Source organism: Macaca thibetana, chromosome 12 (assembly GCF_024542745.1).
Source record: "Macaca thibetana thibetana isolate TM-01 chromosome 12, ASM2454274v1, whole genome shotgun sequence".
Classification (NCBI taxonomy): Eukaryota; Metazoa; Chordata; class Mammalia; order Primates; family Cercopithecidae; genus Macaca; species Macaca thibetana.
In genome coordinates this window covers 6,293,015-6,316,665 of record NC_065589.1, presented here as the reverse complement: position 1 = coordinate 6,316,665, position 23,651 = coordinate 6,293,015, and the positions used below count along the sequence as shown (strand labels likewise).

Below are 23,651 nucleotides of genomic sequence, written 5' to 3'. Positions count from 1 at the left end.
CGGTAGGTGCAGCCGTTAAGAAGAGCCAAAGAATCAGAGAGACCTGCCACTTCGTCACGAACTCTCAGATTCTCCATCAGAAAAGGGTTCTTGCAGGGATGAAGCCTTTTCATCCCTGTGTCCTGGGATGAAACTCCTGATCCCTCAGCCTAGGCAGGGTTTTCTCTTCCTCATGTTCATTGCATGGATCTGGCCTTGCACATTTATTTGTATGTCCATTTTCTTAATGTGTCCTTCCCCCTTAGACTGCAAAGCAGCTCACTCCTGCATCCTCAGCCCCTAGCACTGAGGGCTGAGAGTGCTCCATGAAAGAACTGGAGCATGAGCCAAAAAACCACTGCTGTGCTGCAACTGTGAATTTGAACGCAGCAGAATTGTTAGGGGGGCGACCCTGCATTGATGAATGAATGATTCTAGTGGTGGAGGTTTCAGGTGCCTTCACACACACATTTTGGGCCAATGTCCTTTTGCTTTCCCACATCCCGTTGCTTGGGCGGCTGCCAGCTTGGTTTACAACCCACAGGCTTTGTCTCCTTGGGTTCGTTTAGCATTACTGCATGCTTCTCTCCAATTCAAGTCTTAAGACTTTCAAGGACAGGACAAGCCACTTACGCCATGGCTTGGGTTCCATAGTATCATTAGAGGCTAAAAATCATGTCACTCCTGTGAAACAGCCCTGTGACCACCTACCACAATTACGGCCTTTGTATTAAATGTGGCTATGTGTTTTAAAAGGGTCTCAAACATAGATTCTTCAGCATCAGGGTGTTTTCAATTTGCTATCTCTGAAGCTGTTTGGTGAAGCTCCGACAGTCTCGGTCTCAGGAGCATCTTTTCAGCATGCCCTGGCATTGGTTGTGGACCTGGGACCTACTTATTCCTAAATGCAGAGCCACCTGAGAGCTCAAATTGCACTTTAATCAGATTCCATCCCGCAGAATGCTCCCTTAATGAGGGTTAATGGTATTAATTACTGTCCCCTCCACTTCAGAACGTGCTCAAGAGGAGCTAATTGTCACATAATGGCCCAGGGCAGCTGAGGCCCTAGCAGAGGTCTGAGGAGTCCTCAGGTCCCTCCACCGGTCCCTCCGCCGGTCCAGCCCCGCCATCGCCTTCCTCCCATTTCCTCCCACAGGGCTGCCGTGCTTCCTCTCCCTGTCAGATAAAAGTGGGAGTTCCAGGGCATGGCAGTCTAATCTTCCAGGAGGACTCTGGGTTTTCAGCATGGATGGTGAATAGGCTCACAGTTTGTTGACCTACTCCGTGGATGACAAGGAACCATGCCCTTGCCTGCAGAGTTGGTGTGACCAGTGCCTCTTTACAGGACAGTCTGTCAATAGCTACCCAAATGAAAGACTCAGAGGTAATTTGGCCCAGTAATTTTCCTTCTAGGAATTAATCCTACATATTTTTTTTTTGGTATACACCCATGAAGACTATGTAAAGGCACTTATTACAGCAAGTATGGACTAGCAGAAGGGTGGAAATAATCTAAATATCTGTCAGAGTGGACTGATTAAATAAATGATGGTGTATCTATAAAGTGGGGTAGTATGGAGAGAATACAAAATGAGGCCCGTCTGTATGTGCTGATATTGAACAATATTCAAGTTACAGAATTAAGCAAAAACAGCAAGAAGCTTTAACAGCATATACGTTCTAATGGCATGTTACCATTTGTGTAAAACACGCAGAATATGAGTATGTGTGTGAGTGTATCTAAGCGTATCTACACCCCCTCTCCATATCCACTCACATACAAAGCAGCAGGCTGTGATGTCAATACCAGCATGTGCTGAGCTATGGCGTGTTGGCTCTGGTGGACTTTGCAGTGACAGACAAAGGGTCCTCTGATCCATGGGCAGCAGAAAAGTGTGTGCATCTTTGGCTGAGAGGCGGGGCTGGCTGACACTAGCCAAGATTTCAGACAGAGCTCATGGCCCCACGTGTGACAGGGCAGGAGCACCGACATCTCAGACAGTTCCAGCTCCCCTTCTAGCCTCTTGCATTTCAAGGATATCACTTCTCTTCTAACTGCAAGCAGCCAGAAAGAGTAGAGAGTAACACCCATATAAGACAGCTCGGGCACAGAGGGTGGGGGGAAAGTCTCTTGGGTAACCAACAAACTTTACACTCATACAACAGAACCCAGTAAAACAATGGACCCTAATAAGTACATTCCTTTCCCTTTAGGTGCACTAAGATAGGGAAGCTAAAAGCAGACTCGGTGGGTATGCCTGCAGCTGCAGAAGATGTATGGGAACAGACACACAACTCTCCCTCCCAGATAAGCGGGACAAAAAGACACAGAAACATTCCAAGCCTGTGATAAGCTCTCCTGCCCTAAACCTTGAAATACTCTTGGTCTGTAAGAGAGAATGCCTCTGACCTAACTCAGCCAGAAGCCCCTCTCAGGTTTATTCTCCAAAATCAACCTGTCTTTGACTGTTGAGCTGCTTTTCATGTTTCTTTCCTCTTTCTTTAATTCTTACATTGTGGAAGTAGAGCACAAACCTAGCATTGGGCAGGGCAGGAAGCCATCCTTTGGGAAAAGGCTGAGTGAGGCCCTGGAAATCACATCTCCATGTTAGTGTGCTGGGAAAAAGGAAGTGAGCATGTAGAAAGGATATTTAGATATCTTTACCAATTTTCAAACTTAAGTTACTCTGATGCCATCCTGCCCAATACACCAGTCACACCAGCCACGTGTGGCTATTTAAATGGAAATGAACATTGAATAAAATTAAAAATTCAGTTCTTCAGTTGCACCAGCCACATTTTGAGTGCTTAGTAGCCTGGTAGATTAGTGTGACTCCTACTGGGAGATCACAGATCTAGAACTTTCCATCATTGCAGAAAGTTTTATTGGATGGTGCTCTAAAGCATATGTATCAAGTTTCCATCACTCCATTACTGTTTATTAAATGTTACCTGCACAGGTTTTTATGAGTTCTGAAAAAGCGTGCTTGTCATGAAACTAAGATCAAGTGAAATGGTATTTTAAAAAATGGTTTACTTTTACCCTCATACGTTTCATTTCTTTGCGGTGCAAATCTCGTTACTTTGCAATGGACATCAAATCCTAGAGCCCTGATGTTCTCTTCTTGGGCCATAAGTGGGGTCTCATGACATGTGAAAGGATCTTGGCAGAACCATCTTGGAGACATGAATGTGAAATCACTCTGGGATGTTAGGGTGGGGGAGTCTGCCGTTTCTCAGGCCACCCTGGGCTTTGGCTAGACATAGTCTGAAGTGGGTAAGGGGAGTCTGTGGAAATTGGGGCACCTTTGGTAATGAGAAGGCAAATCAGTGGAGGGCACCCTGAAGGCAGAAGTTTGTTCAAGAGGACACTCAGGAGGAGGATGACTTCATGGGGAGTGCGGAACTGTCCAGGGCACATCAGCCTGTGACTGTCTCTGTCTGTCCCAATTTGTGTCAGGCTGCTGTGTACAGACACAGGCTAGGGGGTGTGCTGGTGGTCAGAAGACACCTGGGAACCATGAACCTTCTTGGTCATTGATGATCCAAGTCACTGGGAATCCTGGTAAAACTTGGATGCCTGACCTGGTCTATGCAGTGTGAGATTTTATGAATTTCTGTGGTCTAACCCCAAACTGTCAGACAGGGTATTCTTAAAATTCAAGTTAAATCCATCCCATCTCAATTGAAGTCTACTTCCTCTGATTGTGTTCTTACCACAATTTAGAAGTGGGTTACTTGCTATCTTCCACCAATAACCTTTCACATCCTCACACAATTTAAATTTCTCTTTTGAGCTTTCCCTACTCTTTAATCTTTTTCTTATTTACCCTGTTTTATTTCTTCATGTAGGCTTTCTCTTCTCTGCATTTACCCCATTTTTATGCCATGGTTTTTCATCCAGTCATTGGCCTGACAAGTTTTCAGTCCTTCCAACAAGGACTAGGCGGGGCTGATGATGTCCAGGCCCCAATATTAGCAGTGGGACCTGGACTTCAGCTATCTCAACTTCAAAATTAGGATGTTGAAACAGTTCATTTGTAAGATCCTGTTTTAGTTCCAGCAACCAAATTACCGAGTCAGTTCAAGGGCAACAGCTTTATTTCATTATATAAAATCTATTACTAGAGCAAAGAATTAATTTATTAAAATAGATGCAAGATACTATACAGTGTACATCCATTAATAAAAAGCTAGTGTACTGATGATATACTCATTGCTTACTAATTGTCAAACTAGAATATTCTTTAACTGTCACATTTTAAATTTGACAGCTAGTACTGATGACAGGAAGAGTCCAACTTCGAAAGACTGTGGAGGGCGTCACGAGTGAATTTCAGTTATATACAAACTTGGCGTGGATTAAAGCTATGGAAAGTTGTGATGAACACCCAGCTAGGTGTCCAGCCTGGGAAAGGCATAACAGCACACGCAGTGGTTAGCAGGTTTGCGGCATCAGCTCACCTGCAAACTGCTAAGTTCCTTCCCCTGAGGGCTTCCTCAGGCGAGCAATGGTGAATCTTTTCTTTGGTGAGTTGGGGTCCTCTCCATCCCCGAGAGACTCAAGCATGGTTCTTCAGAAAGGCATTACTTTTTCTTTTTTGCCTTTTTCTCTTTCTTTTCTTTCCTTTTCCCTTTGTCCTTTGCCTTTTCTGTGCTGCCTCCTGTTATCGCCAAGGCTCGTTTTTTACCCAGAGGGGTTTTGGCATACCAGTTCTGAAATACAATAAAAGTTTCGGAAAAGGTCAGAATGATACCAATTCACCGCAATACTCTTAAAAATAAAGAAAAGCCTGCTAAGCAGGAAGGGGCAAGCAGCCATTGTACTTTGGGCATTTAAGGTATGCTTAATACAACCTCTTTCTCAGTGGGTTTTCCAGCCTGTTTTTCTGCATGATTTGAAACTTCAACCTGTATTTCTGCATGATTTGTTAACTCAGGGAGTTAACAATTTCAGAGAATCACAGGCTAAATCTAACCAGCAATCCTTCTCAACAAAGTTGCCTATTTTCCGGGCATCCTACTGTGTCCTAGGGTTGGGTTTTCTCGGGAATGTGAAGGGTGCTCATGGTTCACATGTGGGCATGTTCAATGAACAATGGGCGGTCATTCAACTACTCCGGGGGAGGTGCTGTTGAAACCACGGTAGAAATAATGAAGCCCAAATACCAACCAAGAACTCAAGAACTTAGTGATTGTAACTGGCCCCACAATGGCATTTTTCTCAACCTTTGCATTTTATTTGAAACCTAAGAAACATTTGGGTTTATAAACTTTATAATAGCAATATTTCATTGCAGGATTATATTACGTGTTATTTATCAATTGTCCTAGTAATGGATATATGACATCTGAATTTTTGGTTATTATGAAGAATGCTGAAGTTCACAATTTTTACACATCTCCTTGTACCTATGTGAGAGAACTTCTTTAGGGCACACAGATAGAAATAGAACTCCTGGGGTTGTAGGGAATGAACATCTTCCATTTTACTTGATATGGCTAAATTGCTCTCTGAAGTGCTGTAAGTGGGAAATTCTCTCAGTCTTTGTACAACTGTTTTTTTTTTTTCCTGAGACTGAGTCTCGCTCTGTCGCCGAGGCTAGGGTGCAAGGGTGCGATCTCAGCTCACTGCAACCTCTGCCTCCCTGATTCAAGTGATTCCCCTGCCTCAGCCTCCTGAGTAGCTGGGATTACAGGCGTGCGCCAACACGCCTGGCTAATTTTTGTATTTTTAGTAGAGACAGGGTTTCACCATGTTGGCCAGGCTGGTCTCGAACTGCTGACATCAAGTGATCTGCCTGCCTCAGCCTCCCCAAGTGTAGGGATTACAAGCATGAGCCATGGTGCCTGGCTTCATATGTCTTAAAATGTCTCTTTTCTCCTGTCTCTTGTGTGCCAGTTTAGCTGGATACAACTATTAGGCAGACAGTTGTTTTTCCTTAGCACTTTGTAGATATTATTTCGCTATCTTCTGGCACCTATGGTTGTTAAAGAGATGTCTGATTTCCCAATTGTTTCTTGGTAGGTAATCTGGTAGCTTTTAAGACTGGCTTTTAATCTTGTTCTTAAGTTCCCAATAATATATCTAGGTATAGATTTATTTGATTTGTTCTGCTGGTTACTAGGAGTTTATTGGTTAATAAATTATTTCACTTGGGGTTTATTTTCAATCTATCTTTAATTCAGGAAAATTCTCAGTAATAATGTCTTTAAACAGTTGTTGCTCTGACACTTACTGTATTCTTTTCTTCTAGAACTTCCATTAATGAAGGTCAGCGTCTTCAACCCACCTTTGATGGATCTTTATACTTTTATGGATTTTACCTTCTTGTTTTTCTGTACTGACTACCAGGGGGTGCTCCCCAGGACCATCTTCCAGTCCACAGATTGCTCTTTGACCATGTTTAGTTTAGAGTTCATACCTCTTTCATTTCCTTTGCCACTTTATACTGATTACCATATTTTAAATTTCTAAGCTTTCTTTTTCTCTGCAATTCAGACCTCAGTTTCTGACTCTCTAAGCTTTCTTTCTGTAACATTTTTTCATAATTATCTCTTCTCATTTCATTTTTTCCCCCAAAATGTTCTGTACATTTCTAATGGAAGTCATACTCTCATTTATTTTTTTGAACATATTAATTGTATTAATTTAAACATTTTGTCAGATTATATTTAGCACTAGATTTCCTAAAATGTTTTCGAATTTTGATTTTCAGATTTTTGTGTGTGTGTGTGTGTGTGTGTGTGTGTTTTATGGCGTCTGGCTTGGGCACGCATCACTGCACCTGGCTAATTTTTGTATTTTTAGTAGAGATGGGGTTTTGCCATGTTGTTCAGGCTGATCTCGAACTCATGACCTCAAGTGATCCACCTGCCTTGGCCTCCCAAAGTGCTGGGATTACAGGCGTGAGCCACCATGCCTGGCCAAGATTCATTTAGAGTGGGAAGTTTTGTTTTGGGCTCTGTCTCTCTCTCCTTATTCTTTCCTCCATAGCAGTCCTACAGTTGCTTCTGTAAGATCCTCTAAACTCATATACAGAACCAAGTCTTATAATGATGTTTTGATTGATGCTTCCCTTAATGCTTCCTGGTGATATTAGGGATATCAAAGATCCAGTCATAAAAGAAGCAGGCATTATTTTATCTTTCACAAACCGTTCTTTTTGTTTTTGTTTTTGAGACAGAGTCTTGTTCTGTCACCCAGGCTGGAGTGCAATGGCACGATCTTGGTTCACTGCAACCTCCATCTCCCAGGTTCAAGGATTCTCCTGCCTCAGCCTGGGACTACACGTGTGTACCACCACGCCTGGCTAATTTTTGTATTTTTAGTAGAGACAGGGTTTTGCCATGTTGGCCAGGTTGGTCTCGAACTCCTGACCTCAAGCGATCTGCCTTGGCCTCCCAAAGTGCTGGGATGACAGGCATGAGCCACCATGTTCAGCCAACTCTTAAACTCTCTTTGATTTCTATACTTTATTTTTCTTTATGCTGCATTCTAGGCAATTTTCTTTGCTCCCTTTTTCAGTTCTTTTGTTTTTTCTCTTTAGTTTTGTCAAATCCACAGATATTTATTCACTGAGTTATTTATTTATTTATATTTTTTTGAGACAGAGTTTTGCTCTTGTTGCCCAGGCTGGAGTGCAATGGCACGATCTCGGCTCGCTGCAACCTCCGCCTCCTGGGTCCAAGCGATTCTACTGCCTCAGCCTCCCGAGTAGCTGGGATTACAGGCATGTGCCACAACGCCCGGCACATTTTGTATTTTCAGTAGAGACGGAGTTTCTCCATGTTGGTCAGGCTGGTCTTGAACTTCTGACCTCAGGTGATCTGCCTGCCTCGATTCACTGAGTTTTTAATTTTAATGACTATATATATTTTTTCACTATCAAAAGTTCTATTTGGTTCTTTTTCAAATTTGCCTGTTTTTCCTCCCTAATGTTTCTGGTCTTTAATTTAAACATACTTATTTTGTAGTCTCTTTCGGAATGTCCTTTTATCTCAGATTCTTGGTAGTGCTATTCTGTTATTTGCATTTGCTGACTGTCCTTGGGGTAGATTATTGCTTGTGGCTCATAATTTTTTATTATGAACTCATCTTCAGCAAGGCTGGTATTTCCTGTAGGAATCCTATATACCCTGACTTGGCTAAATTTCCATACAGAGTGGTTTTTAATTTTGCTTTTGATGTGACTTCAGGGGTTTTAATGATACCATATCAGTTTTAAAAATTATATTAATATTTCAACTTGAGATTCTGGGACTATGGAGGTAGTACAGATTTGGAAATTTGACGTGCAAGGTGTAGCTTGGATTTTGATTTCTTATGGGCCACTTTTATTCCCCACCTAGATCCTGGAGAAGATCACAAGTTCCTTGATACTTCCTCATGGCAATCTATAAAGTGTCCCAGCTTCGTGCAGTTCCAGCGTTCTGTCTCTCACAGGCCTCCCCTTGCCTTACTGTTTGGATCTTATACACCCCTAGGCTACCCATGCATTAGCTCATGTAGTTGTTCTTGTCTTTGAGATGTACCTCTCTGTTAGTGGCACTGGGGGATTCCCTCCTCCTCCTGTTCGCCTTGGCTCTGTTTTTAACATAAGGTGACGTGGCCATGTACTTAAGGCGATGAACTCCTAATTTACCGAGACCCAGTATAGAATATAGTTAATGAAGTTGGCTTTGGGGAAACGTATGAATTTCAGCTCTGCTACTTTCTAGTTGTTACTTTACTTGCCTTTTGTATTGTTTATTTTATTGTTGCTGCAGTGAATTTCCAGAAACATGGTGGCTTAAAACCACACATTTATGATTTCACAGGGTTGTAGGTCAGAAACCGGGAACGGGCCTCACTGGGTGACAATTGAGGTGTCTGCAGTGCCGTGTCCCTTTCTGGAGGCTCCAGGTGAGAATCTTTCCCTTGCCTTTTGCAGCTCTCAGAAATCACCTGCTTTTCTGGCTTGTGGCCCCTGCTCCACCTTTGGATAGCAACGCTGGGCTGCCTGGAGTACCAACATGCCTTCTCAGACTGCTCTCTGGTTCTCTCTTCCAACTCCCTCTTTTGCTTTTCATGATTACACTGGACTCGCCAGGGTAATTCAGGATAATCTATCTTCAGGTCAGCTGACTAGCAGGCTTACTCCATCTGCAGCCTTATACTGCCTCTGCCGTGGAACCTCACTTATTTTCAGGTTCCAGGGACGAGGATGCAGACGTCCTTGAGGGGCCATTATCCGGCCTACCATGACTCTCCGTATCTCAGTTCCTCATATGCAAAACAGGGTGTTACGAGTCTAAATGAGTCAGTACAGTGGCTGGCATATAATAAGCAGTCAATAAGTGTTAGCTAACATTATTAGACTTACTATCATCATTTTCATACATATTCTCTCCATCATGTCTGTGGAGCAGGGTAGAACGTGCTTGGAGAATTTGCAAGGTCTTCATCTGAGATAATGTTGTCAGAAGCACAACGAGGGGAAATTTCTCAGGGTTTGCCTCATTAGCAGGAACCATAGCAATGGTATCACATTGTTCAGGAGAATGTGAGGGTGTCATTCCATCTATCCATGTGTTTGATTAACGTGTCCCTAAACAAATTTATTAAGCATCTACTTGGGGCCAGGCACAGGGCCAAGCACTGGTGCTGTAATGGAAGCACCAAGGGATTGGGTGGAAAGGGGAATGGTGGGAAAATGATGCAGTTTCTTTTGAAAATGAATAGAGCAAACAAATACACCAAGAATGGATGTGTGAAGCATATGCATTCTCATCCCAGGTCATAAAAGGGTAGTAATTCCTTTTCTTGAATAGTATGATCGACCTCAAGCACCTATAGATAGAAAAAGTTCTAGAGATTACTTTGGAAAGTTAAAGGCTCAGCCATGAGAAAGGATAGGCTTCCACACCCTATCATCTAACTTCTCAAAATAAGGAGGAAAATTAGTATTTTAGAAAGGAGAAAAAAATTGGGAATTTCGGAAAAGAATATGAGGTATCATTTGAAGAGGATAATATCAGCAATTATGAACAGGTTTAAACAGTTAATGAGAATATGTTAATAATTCAAATGCTTGGTAAACACTCAGCTAGAGTTAAATCTTTTTTTCTGCCTTGCTAGAGCAGGGGTCAGCAAAATATGGCCGATGGGCCAAATTTGGCCTGTTGTCTGTTTTTGCAAATAAAGTTTTATTGGAACCCAGCCATACGCATTCATTTCTGTATTGTGTATGGATGCTTTTGTACTCTGATGCACAACTGAATACCTGTGATAGAGACTGCATGGCTCTCAAAGCCTAAAATACTTACTATCTGGACCTTTATGGAAAAAGATTGCCAACTCCTGTGCTAGACCATTATTGCTGAAATCATTATTGTGACTATTTTTCACCTTTCTAATGCTTCACTGAAGAATTAGGGGCAAACCAGGAGGGAATCATAGTTTTAGATTTGCTGGAGAAGTGATGTGTCGCAGAGGGAGATTTTCCTGATGTGAAGCAGGCTCCCAGAGATGGGCTCGGTTGAGAATTTCAATGCCCCTTCTGGTGACCGCACAGCCGATACTGTGGTGGCCTTCAATTGCATGCATATAATCTTCTCTTACCTTTGGAGTTGGCCAGGGAAAACTTCCTTCAGAAAGACAACACCACTGTATTTATTTTGGCTCAAAGGAGAGCAAGCAGAGTTTGAGGAGTGCCCACTGGCCTGGGCACTCCTCCTATAAGAGAGGGTGTTGGAAGAAATAATTCTCAAAGTTTCCTTCAGATCCAGAAATTTCTGCGAATAGGTCAGAATGTATTCAAACATTGGAAACTAAATTTTGATGAGTTATCTTGTGTCTTCCTATTGCAAATGAACTGAAACTAAAAAACAAAGTGTTCCATGACAATTTTGGGCCCCAAACAGCATTGGCTTGAACTATCCTATTTGGGGAATGATTTCTCTATGCAAAACTTATTCCATAATACCAAATAGGAATTAAAAACCAAAATAAGTATATGTGCCTATGTGAATCCAATGGTTTTGAAGTTGCTACTCAATTCTGCAATTTGGCTGTTAATATATAAGGCCACACACCATGATTCTCCTGAAATTTGGAAGACACATGCTTTACTGCCAAAACCCCAAAGATTTTGTCATCCAAAATTTTAGGTTTCCAAATGTCATTGTATATGGCAGAGTTCTAATTCATGAAACCCATGGAACTCCAGAGGGAGGAGGCAGTGTGAGGAGTGTTTGCTGCTAAGATTTGGTCATGAGGGTGTTCCATTTACCTTAAAGCTCTCTTCTTCCTCTTTGTACACCGGATCCATGCTGGTTATTGCGGTAATAAACTCAACCGCAGTGAGAGGTTTATGAATTTGCCGCCGGATTCTCTGATCTGTGAGCACAGCTTTAACCACTTTGACTATATGTCCTTGGGTGAAGCCGTCAGTGACCTTCGCCAGGCAGCTGACATTCAAGGCACTGGTGAGGACTCCTCCATTGCGTTCAATGATTTGTTTCCACAGAACTGTTGTATCCAGAAAAGACACAGAGAACAAGGGCTACCACTGAGAATCAGTGCCAGTTTCCCTCTCGGTTGAAAGTTGCATCTCATCAAGAAAGGAATACACAAAAGTCTACTCTAACTTATTTGTAACTCAAATGAACCAAAGCCAAGTAACTAAATGCTTTCCTCTAGAGAATTTTCAACCATAAGCCATACATATCAATGACCCTGAGGTCTACAGATCTACAAGTGCCCTGCAAATTAACAAGGAAAAACACCAGCAGTATAGTTTTAATGTGGTACCTGTAAAGATGTTGACAATCTTTCAACATTTGAAATTTTCATAGGGTGTATAATGGCATCTCTTCTCATCAGAATATTGTATTTCCCAAGTAATTTGGATAAGGAGTTTAACTTATTTTTTTAGATGTAAAGTTAATATCTCATATTATTTTTACATCTGGAATCAGAATGCAGATTCCAATTTTCATCAGCTACTGCCAGGGTCAGTTCCCTTTCAGTGGAAGACACTGTATTACACATTGTATTAAATAGAGCAATTTGACCCTTATTCTTTCCCCCTCAGCAACTGTAAACACGCACTGGTTGACTAGAGTCCTTCAGATGAGGGCCTGGGTGTTCTCTGGTTTGTGGGACCTGGAGTAAATGAGATATTTCAATCTGAACACAGGGGTGCTGTGAAAATGAATTATGAAATAATTCTGGGTGCTTAACTTTAGAGATGGAATGAACTCCTGTACAATCCTTAAAATCATTCTGTATTTGGAGAATTACCTCTATTCTGTAAAGGGAACACAAGTAAAGGAGACTTGCTGTAACTTATTTAATTATATCCAGACAGTGGAGAAGGGTGAAGGGTGTTTACAAGAGCATCTGTCAGTCTCAGCACTGGGATAATCTGGTCAAATATCTCTAAACCATTTTGAGTTTACTTGAGGAACACTTGAAACCATTTTAAAAAAATGTCAATGACTACCTGATCTGAGCATTGTCAGGCCTGGTAAGGGGTTAATTCTGAGTCTGTTAAATGACTACATCATACAAGTATGTTGATCCAAAAATGGCTGATAAAAGGAAAAGGTCTACTTACTGTAAAGGAATACAATGGCTTATAATGTAACTATGAACCATGCTGGAGAATCTGGCTTTTGGGCTGTGAGCTATTCCAGCAGTTCACTCCCACTGTCCTCTTTTGGGGGGTCCTTGGCCCTGTGGGTGAGCTGAGCTGCTGGGAAAGGGTGAACTGTACCTCGGGGCCTGCCAGTTTCTCTGAGTTGTGGAGGCTCAGGCATCCAGGGTTTGGAGACCTGCAGTGAAACCAAGGAGGGCCACAAGGACCCCAAACTGGCCTAAAGGATCATCAGATCCCCAATTTACTCTGCTCCTTCCTTGGTGGGTTTCTTTGAGTTTGAGCCCCAAACTAGTCTTATCTGTAAAACAGGCGTAGAAGGATTGACTTCTCAGTGCTGCTGTGAAAAACAAGCCCAACAGTGTTTATAAAGCACTCGGAAGTGCAGCAGCCCGGCATGTGGTGGGGACTTGACTTTCTGTAGCTACGTTACTGTTGTTATTACAATAACAACGATTGTTCATTCCATCTTGCACTGAAGTTTCCTAACCCTCATTAAAACATCAACTACAAAAGACAACACAAAATAAGCTACAGAGTGTTTCAAAGCCTGTTTGTGTAGGGATGGATGGCAGCAGGTGAAGACTATCCTTATCCAAATATAACTGTTGCAGAGTTAGAGATAAGAAAACATAACCCACGGTAAAAATGATCAACAACAACACCTAGCCCACATCTTCACTTGAGATCCGGCGTGTCTGCTCGTCACATTTATAACATCTAAACAAAGTACCAGCGGGTCTGAGTGGTGACTCTGGAAGCTGAGAAGGGAACACGATTTATGGGAGAGTCACAGGTAAGGCCCCAAAAGCTGAAGTCGACATCCCAGGCTGGGTTGCACGCTTGCGGACTCAGTTCTGGGCTAGCAGGAGCAAAATTCCTACCTGTGGTGCCAAAGGGAACCATCAGTGGGAAAGGGTGAGGGCCACGTGCTCCCTGGCAACCAATAACTCTCTCCCTGGCTTCTCTGTGAGGTCACAACAGTCACAATCTTGGAAGTTTTCTGCCCAAATCATCCAACCTTTTTGCAGGAGTGATCACTTGATGAGTAGAGATGCATTAGTAACGGAGTACAGTTACTGTACTGGGAAACGGTGAACTGTACCGTGGGGCCTGTCAGTTCCTCCAAGCTGTGGACGACTAGGCATCAAGGCTTTGGAGACCTGCAGTGAGACCAACAAGGGCCAGAGGGACATGTAAACCCGCTGCTGCCCATTTAAAGTGTAGGATACTTGGTATTCACGGAGAGTTTCGGTCAAGATTCCTCTCAATACATGACTCCTTGGTTGCTCTCCATAGATCACCATTTTTACTGGAGTTGCAGCAAGAGAGATCTGTGAAGCAGTCCCAGCTGTGGTGGGACCTGCCCACCTGCCCGCTCATCTGAAGACCCAGAGAAGGGGATGCAAAACCAGGCTTGGCTTCCTTCCTGCAGCTGATGAACTTGAGCTGTTGGTCTTTCAAAGAATCGCTTCTATTGCTTTTACACAACCACCCACTCATGGGTTCTTGGCCCTTAAATAGCTGCTCTGGGGCCCACGGTGGTGTCAGGTGTGGCGGGAGGCACAGCACGGTGGGCTGGGTGGAGACTGGAGCTGGCAGTGAGCATGGGAGCCCCAGAGGCTGTGGGGTCTCTGGTCTAGGAGTGCAGTGGGGAGCACAGATGCACTGCAGTCTTGGGGTGTGGTGAAGGCTGTGTTGGTGAGGACTGAGGCTAGGGGCCCCAGAGTGTTGAGGGCAGTGGAGGGGCTCTCCAGGCCGAGTGCTGAATTTTGCTTTGGTCTCTTGGATGCAAAAGGCTCCTCACATCTTCAGACCAATCTACATTCTCTTTCCCTTCTTTGGATGAAAGCATCTGGCCTTTGGCTCCCCTTCATCTGCTGTCGACATTCCCAGTGGATTCTGTCTTGGCTAGCGCTCGAGATGACGCAGTCTCTGAACATTCATTTTTATTTGGGGTTTTCCAAACGCCTGAGAGGTGAATAATGTGACGTGGGTGAGCTTCTGACCCTCTGAAGCCTGGAATTGCAGAAAAGGCTAAAGACAAATCCTGGACCCATCTGACCAGACACTGGGTCCGGGTGGGCCTGTGATGAATTGGGTTATTAGCGAAATTGACCCCAGGGAGAGAGGCAAGAGGAGGAGGGCACTGGGAATGTGGAGAAAAGGAAGCCCGAAGGGATTTCTGGGGACCAGACAGGGCATCCATCAGCCTGGGGGGTGGATTTTCTTTGCAGAGACAGCTTGGTTTGGGGGAAAAAAGGAGAGATTGAATGACGTTTGGTGAACCTGAGGGCTGCGTTTCCTCCACAGATCCGCCCTTCACTTCTCAGCACTGTCTGTCCCCACATGGCCTGGAGGAATTTGAGGAGTGGGGCCGTGGGGACTGTCGCACACCTTCGAGCTCCATTGCGGGTGGAGAGATGGCCAAGCCGCTGTCCATGCTACGGATTGGCAGCCCTTGCTTTATGGACTGGAAGAGACCACTTTTGATCACCACAAAGATAAGAACAGTCTTTCTCTAAGACAGATGTCCCAGCCACTGTGGCTATGAAAACTTCAAGGTCACTGGAGGAAATGCTGGACGAGGGGCAATGATGTCAGCCAGAATGGTGGCCTGAACACATCACTCCCCAAGACAGAAATATTGAGGAGCATGTGCTTCAGTGGACAGAACCCAGGGTCTGAGAGCAGTGTCTGGTGCAGCTTTATCATCTGCCCATAGGTGGAAGGACGCTTTCTCTCCTTCCTCTCCCATCACGATGTTGTGAGGAGATTCAGGTAGGAATCTGTAGTGTGATTTGAATCCTAAAGGATGCGTGGTGTTTTATCAAAAGAACAAAATTGCCAGCCATCCATCAATAGCTTCATTTTTAAAGGGCCTATAGTTTTGTCAAACAATAAAAACCATTCTGTTCAGAGTCCAGAATAATGCTCCAGCCCCTTTGAATTAATAATACCCCACTTTATTCCATTAACATAGCTTAAAATATAGACACAATACAAAAAAGGAAGAAAAAAAGAAGAGTGCATGAGAGGAGAGAGGGGTAGCCCTGCTAAGGTCAGGGGCGTGGAATCTCCGGCATCGGCTGTGTGGGCTGCGGCGAGACTGTGTGCCCGCCCGTCTCGTGCTGTCTTCTTTCTTGGCTGGACAGCCCTACCCCCTTCATCCATATTTTTCATTCTGGCCAATGTGATCTGCCTGGAGGAAACGTTGGCCTCTTCTGGGTCTAGTCCTTAAGATCTCCTGTGACTCCTCCATCCTGTCTTCCCTTGCTTCTTTTGATGCTGGCTGGGTGCAAAGGGTTCGTGGCGGGGGCATTTTGAGGCCCTAAAAGATGAAGAAGGCACTAGACGGATGCAGAAATAGCTGGGCCTAAAGTCTTCCTGTATTTTGTGTATAACATTGATTTAGAAAGCCAGGATCACAATTTATCGGCCAGGCACAGTGGCTTATGCCTGTAATCCCAGCACTTGGGGAGGCTGAGGCGGGCAGGTCACGAGGCCAACAGATCAAGGCCATCCTGGCTAACACGATGAAACCCCGTCTCTACTAAGAATACAAAAAAAATTAGCTGGGCGTGGTGGCGGGCACCTGTAGTCCCAGCTAACTGGGAGGCTGAGGCAGGAGAATGGCGTGAACCCAGGAGGCGGAGCTTGCAGTGAGCCGAGATCGCGCCACGGCACTTCAGTCTGGGCGACAGAGCAAGACTCCGTCTCAAAAAAAAAAAAAAAAAAAAGCCAGGATCACAATTTATCAAGATGGAAATAAGCACATGTTGCAAACACAGTGGCTAAGAAGCTAGTCGTTTATAGCATGTGGAGAGTAGGGGGTTGTTCTTTTAGCAAAGAAAATTGAGCAGCAACTTATGAACAGCCAGAGAGGACCATACGTGCCCTCTGCTTTGCAGTGCTCATGTGATTGAAGAAGGAAGAACAGAAACCAAGTCTGACCTAATCACTGTATTACTATCATTCATGCTGACCACCACCGCCACTGCCACCACGGCCACCACCACTGCCACCAGCACCTCGACTGCTCCTGCCACTGACCGTCCTCATCTCCAGTGTCAAATGTGACCTTTGCCACCATTCCCAACACCCTCCCCAGAGCCGCCCACACTGCCACCAACACAGCCACCCCATCTCTGCCTCCTCAGCATCATCCCACACTGCCTCCACCCCTACTGCCAGCAAGCACTTCTGTCTCCATTAGCACATGCTGTCACCTCCGGCCAACCCCCTCCACCATCTCTAACACTGACAGCGCCATTGCCATCTCACCTCCAAGTCCTCACCGCTCCCCCACCAGTGCAGTGTTACGGTGGCCCCGCCACGAGCCACCCCTGTGCATTCACACCCGTGTGTCCTCGGCCGCCCTGGAATCTAGGCTGGCCCTGTGCCTTCCTCTTGACCAGCAGAGGGTGGAGATGGTCACTCTGTGGCTTGTGAGGCTGGGTCACAAGAATCCTTTCAGCTACTGCCCCAACTTCTTGAAACATGTGCTCATGAGATAACTCCTCGTGGGACCCAGCTGCCGGGTGTGAGAAGCTGCACTGGGCCAGGTGCAGCCTGTCCAGTCGACATAGGTCCTGCTCAGTGCCCATGATGGCAGCAGCAACTCCAGTCACATGCGCGAGTGATCCTGGGTATCCACACTGCCCAGTCTCCAGACGAAGGAGCCTCAACTTTCATGTGACTCTCACGTCATGAGGTACATTAAGGAGAACGCCCCAGCTCTGCCCAGACAACCGTTGGAAGGAAGCACACAGTGGAATAATGTGCTGTTTGAGCCTTCAGGGAGGTTTTCACACAGCACTAGATAACGGAACGGCCGCCAGTACTCTCCTCAGCTTCCCTTGCCATTCGCCATTCCCTCCTCGTGCCCAGCCCACGCCACCCTCTTCTCTTCCTCTACCTCCACCACCACTGCTGCCAACACCCTTTCTCTCTGGGGGCCACATGAGGCCAGGTGCTCTGCTAACACCTCGTGAGTGCCACAGCAGCCCTGTGGTGTGAACCGTTCTCCTGCTTCACAGATGAGAAGATGGAGGCTCAGAAGGTGACCGACTTGTCAGGGTCACCCAGCTATGCAGGGGCAGAACCAGGATTCTGAGCCAGGAGTCCGGAGAGCCCCAACCCAGGCTCCTCCCCGCTCCACTGCTTTGCCTCCCAGGGGCCCTTTTTTTGTGTCATTCCCATTAAAAAACATGTTTCAAAAGTAGTGGATTTTGAATCTATTTAAGGAGAAAGAATTGAAAAAGTAAGCTCTCCTTGTATTTTAATGTTCATTTTAAGTAAATCATCATGCAACTGGACTTTGAGACTGGAAGAAAAAAAAAAACCTAACCCGGTGAAAAGAAACTACGCTCTATGAGGAAAACACCATCACCATGGGTGCAAGGTGAGTGATCCTATCTACCTGTCCCAAGAAGAATCAGTACCCACAAGGCTTTTGTCACTGTCAGGGCCAGAAGTCATAATCCTCGTCCAGTTTCCTTTTGTCTTGGGTAGAGAGAAATAAGCTAAGAACAGAATGTGGCCTAGTGGTTTACATCTGCAGCACGTGCTCTGTGTTGGATGCAGGTGCACTCACCCCACCGGGTGCAGGCTCCCCTCATCTGGGGCACACTGGGTCCAAGGGCCACCCTCCTGGCAAGCACACAGCGGACAGCCCAGCCTCAGCTACCATGCATGGGAAGGCGCTGGGGGTACTTGCCGTATCTGGAAGCATAGTCTGGTCTAGGCACCAAAATAATTTTCTGGTAAACTCTGCAGAAAGGTTGGAGTTCAGCATCGAAGGGACGCCGTGTGGTCCCCACAATCAGAATCCGGTCATCTGGTTTCAGGAGTTTCAGGATTTGGGGAAGGTGTCTTTTCAGGCGTTTAGGTTCATTCTGGGAGAGAGAGAGGAAAAAAAATGGGTCCACATACAGAAAAAAAGAATGAAAAAATGAAAGAAAATTTACTTAGAATGTGTTGCAGCATCGTTTGTTAAAGTGATTGCAAAGCTCTGACAAACACAATTTCTTAAGGTTTATCCTGGGATGGGTCTTGGAATGTGCTTCCTAGCATGACCCAGTGGATTTTAATTGTCAGTGTTTCCTTTCCTCAACCTCTGGTGTCCAGATTTAGAGGGTGGGAAGGAAGGAAGCACCTTGACCCTAGGAATGGGAAGTGGTGGCTGATTTACAAATGGAAGGAAGCTCACTGGGACTTGTAATGAGCTGTGGTGCTCCCATTTTCCTGAGTTGTTTGGAAGCTGGACACAAGACTTCCTTTGCCGATTGCTGAAACAATGAAGAGCCCAGCTCCTGCATCTCATGTCTGAAAAATACCTGGTTACATAAGATTGTGAAACTTATCTCTCTGAAGCAGTTGGGAAATAGTTTGAACCTGAATTATTTTAGTATAATCTCAGCACTAATGAGGGAGAGGAACGAACGAGGACAGGCTGGCTGTTCAGCACCCCAGGGAGGACGACTTCCAGCCCGTGGGAGTCAGATCTGACCATGTTGCCATGGGCAACAGCCTGGCCGCCAGTGAACCTCGCCCCCAGTGCAGACAGCAAAGAGGAAGCTTCGGAAGGAGGAGCACACCAGGGGCAATGGTGAGAGCCTCTGCAGAGACTTCCCAAGCACAGTCGAGGCCATTTTTGCTCCCATTTGGCTGATGGCTAATGATGTTCCTGCATCTTTTCACGTGCTTATTGGTCATTTGTGTATCTTATTTGGAAAAATGTGTATTTAGATTGTTGGCCCACTTTAAAAGTTGGGTTATTTGTCTTTTTAATTATTGAGTTGTAAGGGTTCTTTGTAGGTTCTATTAATAGATAGAAAACCCTCAATATTACATGGTTTGCAAACATTTTCTCCTGTTCTGTGGGTTGTCTTTTCACTTTCTTGAGGATGTCCTTTGCAGCAAAAAAGTTTTTAATTTTGATGAGGTGCAGTTTTTCTTTTGTGGCCTGTGCTTTTGGTGTCATATCTAAGGAACCACTGCCTAATCTAAGGTCACAAAATTTATGCCTATATTTTCTTTTAAGATTGTTCTAGTTTTAGCCCTTATTTTTAGGTCTTTGATACATTATGGGTTGATTTTTGTATATGGTGTGAGGTAAGGGTCCAACTCTTTCTTTTGCAGGTAGCAATCCAATAGTCCCAGCACCACTTATTGAAAAGATTATTCTTTCTGCATTGAATTGTCTTTGCACCTTTGTCAAAATGAACTGTAATATAAGGCTTTATTACTGGATTCTTGATTGTGATCCACTGATCTATGTCTCTTCTTAGGCCAGTACCATACTGTCTTGATTGTTGTAGGTCTGTGGTAAGTTGGAAAATGAAATTGGGACATGTGAATTCCCCAACTTAATTTTTCTTTTGAAGAATGTTTTGGCTGGATCTCTTGAATTTCTGGATGAATTTTAGGATCAGTTACCAATTTCTGCAAATAAGCCAGCTATTTCATGGGAATTGCATTGAATATGTAGGCCAATTTGGGAATTATTACCATCTTAACAAGATTAAGTCTTTCAACCAATGAATACAAATGTCTTTCCATTTATTTACGCTTCCTTTATATTTTTCAACAATGTTGTTGTAGTTTTCAGAAAAGTCTTGCACTTCTCATGTCAAAGAACTTTGTGAGAATAATTTCTTTTATTTTTGAGACAGAGTCTCGCTGTGTCATCCAGGCTGGAGTGCAGTTGCACAATCTCTGCTCATTGCAATCACCACCTCCCGGGTTCAAGTGATTCTTGTGCCTCCTGAGTAGCTGGGATTGCAGGTACGCACCACCCACGCCCGGCTCCTTTTTGTATTTTTAGTAGAGACAAGGTTTTGCCTTGTTGGCCAGGCTAGTCTCGAACTTCTGACCTTAAGTGATCTGCCTGCCTCGGTCTCCCAAAGTGCTGGGATTACAAGTGTGAGCCACCGTGCCCAGCCCTAAGAACTTTGTGAGAACAATTTCTCTAGAGTGGTGGGGGCAGCAAGCTGATGGCGGTGGGTTGAGGGGTGAGACTCGCCTTTAAGGAACAAAGCAGGTGGTGGCAGTGACTGGGCATGTGGGGTGCACATGTGAGCTGCCCAAAGAACAATGGAAGTAGGACTGATCTGAGGGTCCTGGTGAGGCTGGAGACTGAGAATCCATGGGGCTAGAGACACACCTGCATGGTCTGTGCCCATCCTCAGCAACCCAGTTGCCATGGTGATGGCAGTGTGATCCCTGCCCTTTCTGAGGCAGGACATGATACTGCTACCTTTGTGTCCTGAAATGGCAGGGACGTTTGAAATGAATCAGCCTATTTGGCTAACAAACATTGATCCTGGGCAATGTCCAGAGTGACATCCTTGCTGACGGTGAGGTGCAGTCCCATGAAGAGGGGACAGAAATGGGTGTGTCGTTCAATTGGTAGTTCCCCTACACTCAGACCACCCCTGTTCCAGTGCAGAGCTGTCCATTATGCACGAGACCTGTGCACTCATCAATCATGCCAGCAAACCACCCCACAGTCACCTGGCCACCTCCAAAACCGCCGCCCCTACCGCGGGGCCTGCCAGTCCCTCACAACTGTATTTCTTTGGGCAATTTCAAATTAGTGGCTAGCGTCCACGCAGCAATTTCAATTTGCTATTCTGCAGTTAGCTCCACAAAACAACCGCCACAGCCAGCCCCCAGAAAGCAGCAATTCCTTGGTGGAGGCACTATCGTGATGTCAGGGAGGCGCTTGCTAGATGAAGTAACAAAGGGTAATGGGGCAGAAAATGCAGGAGCAGCCTGTGCGCCTCATTCTTTACCGCCTTCGCCTCAGACACAAACAACTGACTGAGTGCACTCGAGGCGCAGATGGGAGGGGACACTGCTCTCCTTCTAGGAGGAGGAGAAAGGGAGCGGGCCTGGTCCAGGTGTCTGCCGGGGGCAGGGGTGTGTTTGTAAAAGTGGCAGGGGTTGGGGGGGCGCCTACTTGGAGTTTGCACTTTGCTGAAATTCTAGAGGTGTGAGGGCTTCTCTCAAAGGTTGCTGAGGACAGTGAGAGGGGAACAGGAGTGTGGGCAGGAGGACAGAGAATTCCAGAGTAGGGCCCATTTGGTTCTAAGACAAGAGGGCCCCAAAGGCAGGTTTTGGGATGATGTTTAGAGCAGCCCCAGGGCTGAGAGGGCTGCAGGGATGCGGTGTGGTTTAGGTGCACCAGGAGGGCTGACCGTATGGGCAGAAGGCGAAGCTGGTGGTTTGCCCTCGGTGTCTTCCAGCCCGTGCTGTGCATGGGCGGGAGAAGGTCCTGGCCTCTGCATTCTGGCAACCTTGTTTCTGAATCCCAGCATGAGCCCTGAGCAGCTGTGTGCCTTCTGGGAGCCTTTGTTCTCTTTTGTGACACAGAGAAAACAATGCCTTCCTCTCAGGGTTGCTGGGAGTTTCCCTGACATATGTATTGTGCTTGGGAAAGAGGAGGTATTCAATCCACGCCCCCCACCACCGCCGGGGTCCTCCTTTTCCTGTCCGCAGCAGTGTCCCTGCACTCGCGAAGTTTGGCTTCCATGCTCGGGAGGCGTCACTGGTCTTCGCCATGCCTCATCCCCGGGGGAACTTCCTGCCTCTGACTGTGGGAGGGGCCTCACCCCAAAGGCAGAGGTGCTGGAGGGTGCCTTCAGTCACTGGATTTTCAAGGGGATTTCCCGGAATCCCTTAACCCCAGGGCAAGGTCGGCCCTGCTGCCTGTATGGCGGCTGTAGCTGGTGGAGTGCCAGCCTCCTGGATGTTCTTCTTTGTGCCTCTGTGCCCTTGGGATCAGGGCAGTCTTTGGGACAGAGGCCAGGGCAGGTGGGAGGAAGGACACTGGGCTCCCTAGGTGGCTGAGTGACGCAATGAGGAGCCAGTTACAGTGCCTCCTGGGCTCCTCTTGCCTGTGGATGCCTCTGCTGCCCTTGGCTTTTGGTCACCTTCAGAATGTGGACGTCCAGTGCTCATGGCTACCTGGGGCCCTGGTGGCTGAGGATCTTGGATGAGACAGAGTCTCAGAGGCTGGGAGGCTGGGAAGGACAGCAGGACTGGCCCAGTCATGGCCCTGGAGACGCGGGAAGGCAGCAGGAACTCTGCAGCCCTGCTCCGAGGGCAGGCCCCGCAATGCTATCACTGCATGGTGCAGGCCGAGTGGAGCTGGAGTTCCGTGTAGAGCTGGGCATGCACAAGCAATGGTTTCCTCCCCCGCCCCTCTCCTGCTGCAGCACTGGAGCCAGGGGTGGAAATACTGGGGGTGGGGGGTGGAGGATGGTGTTCATGCCTCTTGCAGCTCTGAGTCTGGGGTGGCTCAGGTCCCCTGGTCGGCCTTGCAGATGCTCAGGAAGCTGGGGTGCCCTTTGGCTTGCAGTCCCCTAGGACTTATCCCAGGATGTGACTCCTGGTCCTCAGTGCAGTTGACCTCCCCAACAGACGACGGACTCCTCTAATGGGAAGGGAACCGAGAAAACGTCCAATTCGTCCACAACAAAGACCATGCCTCCGGTGGCCTTCATTTCCCACAGGGACAAAGCGAGGCATGGGCAGGGTTTGCGCGAATCAGGGACGGTGCTGAGAGGTTCGCTCTGTGTCAGCAGCAAAAGGGCTGATTCAGGGCAGGGTTCTGCAGGCTCGGCTGCTGCTTCATGGCTTTCCGTTCCCTCCTCAGCGGGCCTCCGTCCCCTCACATCCACTCCCTTTATGCGAGGGTGTCTACAGGGCCTATATTTCATTCCCTGCCTCCAGCTTTCTCTCAAAGGCCCCCTCTCAGCACTCCTTCCCCAGTGCTCCTCTGGCTCTCTCAGGAGGAACATTCCCATTCCCTTTGCTCTCCGAGACTCAGACGTGCAGTGAGCAGACAGCCGCAAGCACTGATGGCAAGCCCAGGGCACTGTGGGAGAATGCAGGGGGCTGCATGAACTCGGAGTCCGCGCAGGCTAAAATGCTTTCATTTAATAGTAAAGGAAGCGGAGGCTCAGAGAGGTTAAGTTACCTGTTTAAGGACACACAGCCAGCTGTGTGAATGCTGTGCATGGC

At 46.3% G+C, this 23,651-nt stretch overlaps 1 protein-coding gene across 3 annotated transcripts in view; it reads right to left on the bottom strand.

Moving 5' to 3' along the window:
- Positions 1–4,058: 4,058 nt before the first annotated feature.
- IQCA1 (IQ motif containing with AAA domain 1) overlaps positions 4,059–23,651 on the bottom strand; it is a 166,811-nt gene continuing 147,218 nt past the window's right edge. For all 3 annotated transcript variants that reach the window (XM_050751654.1, XM_050751655.1, XM_050751656.1), the window contains 3 exons: positions 18,340–18,517; positions 11,253–11,491; positions 4,059–4,695 (listed from right to left, as the gene is read on the bottom strand). In XM_050751654.1, the coding sequence (XP_050607611.1) occupies positions 4,567–4,695; positions 11,253–11,491; positions 18,340–18,517 (546 nt within the window). In that variant the 3' untranslated portion in view covers positions 4,059–4,566. The remainder of the gene's footprint in view (positions 4,696–11,252; positions 11,492–18,339; positions 18,518–23,651) is intronic.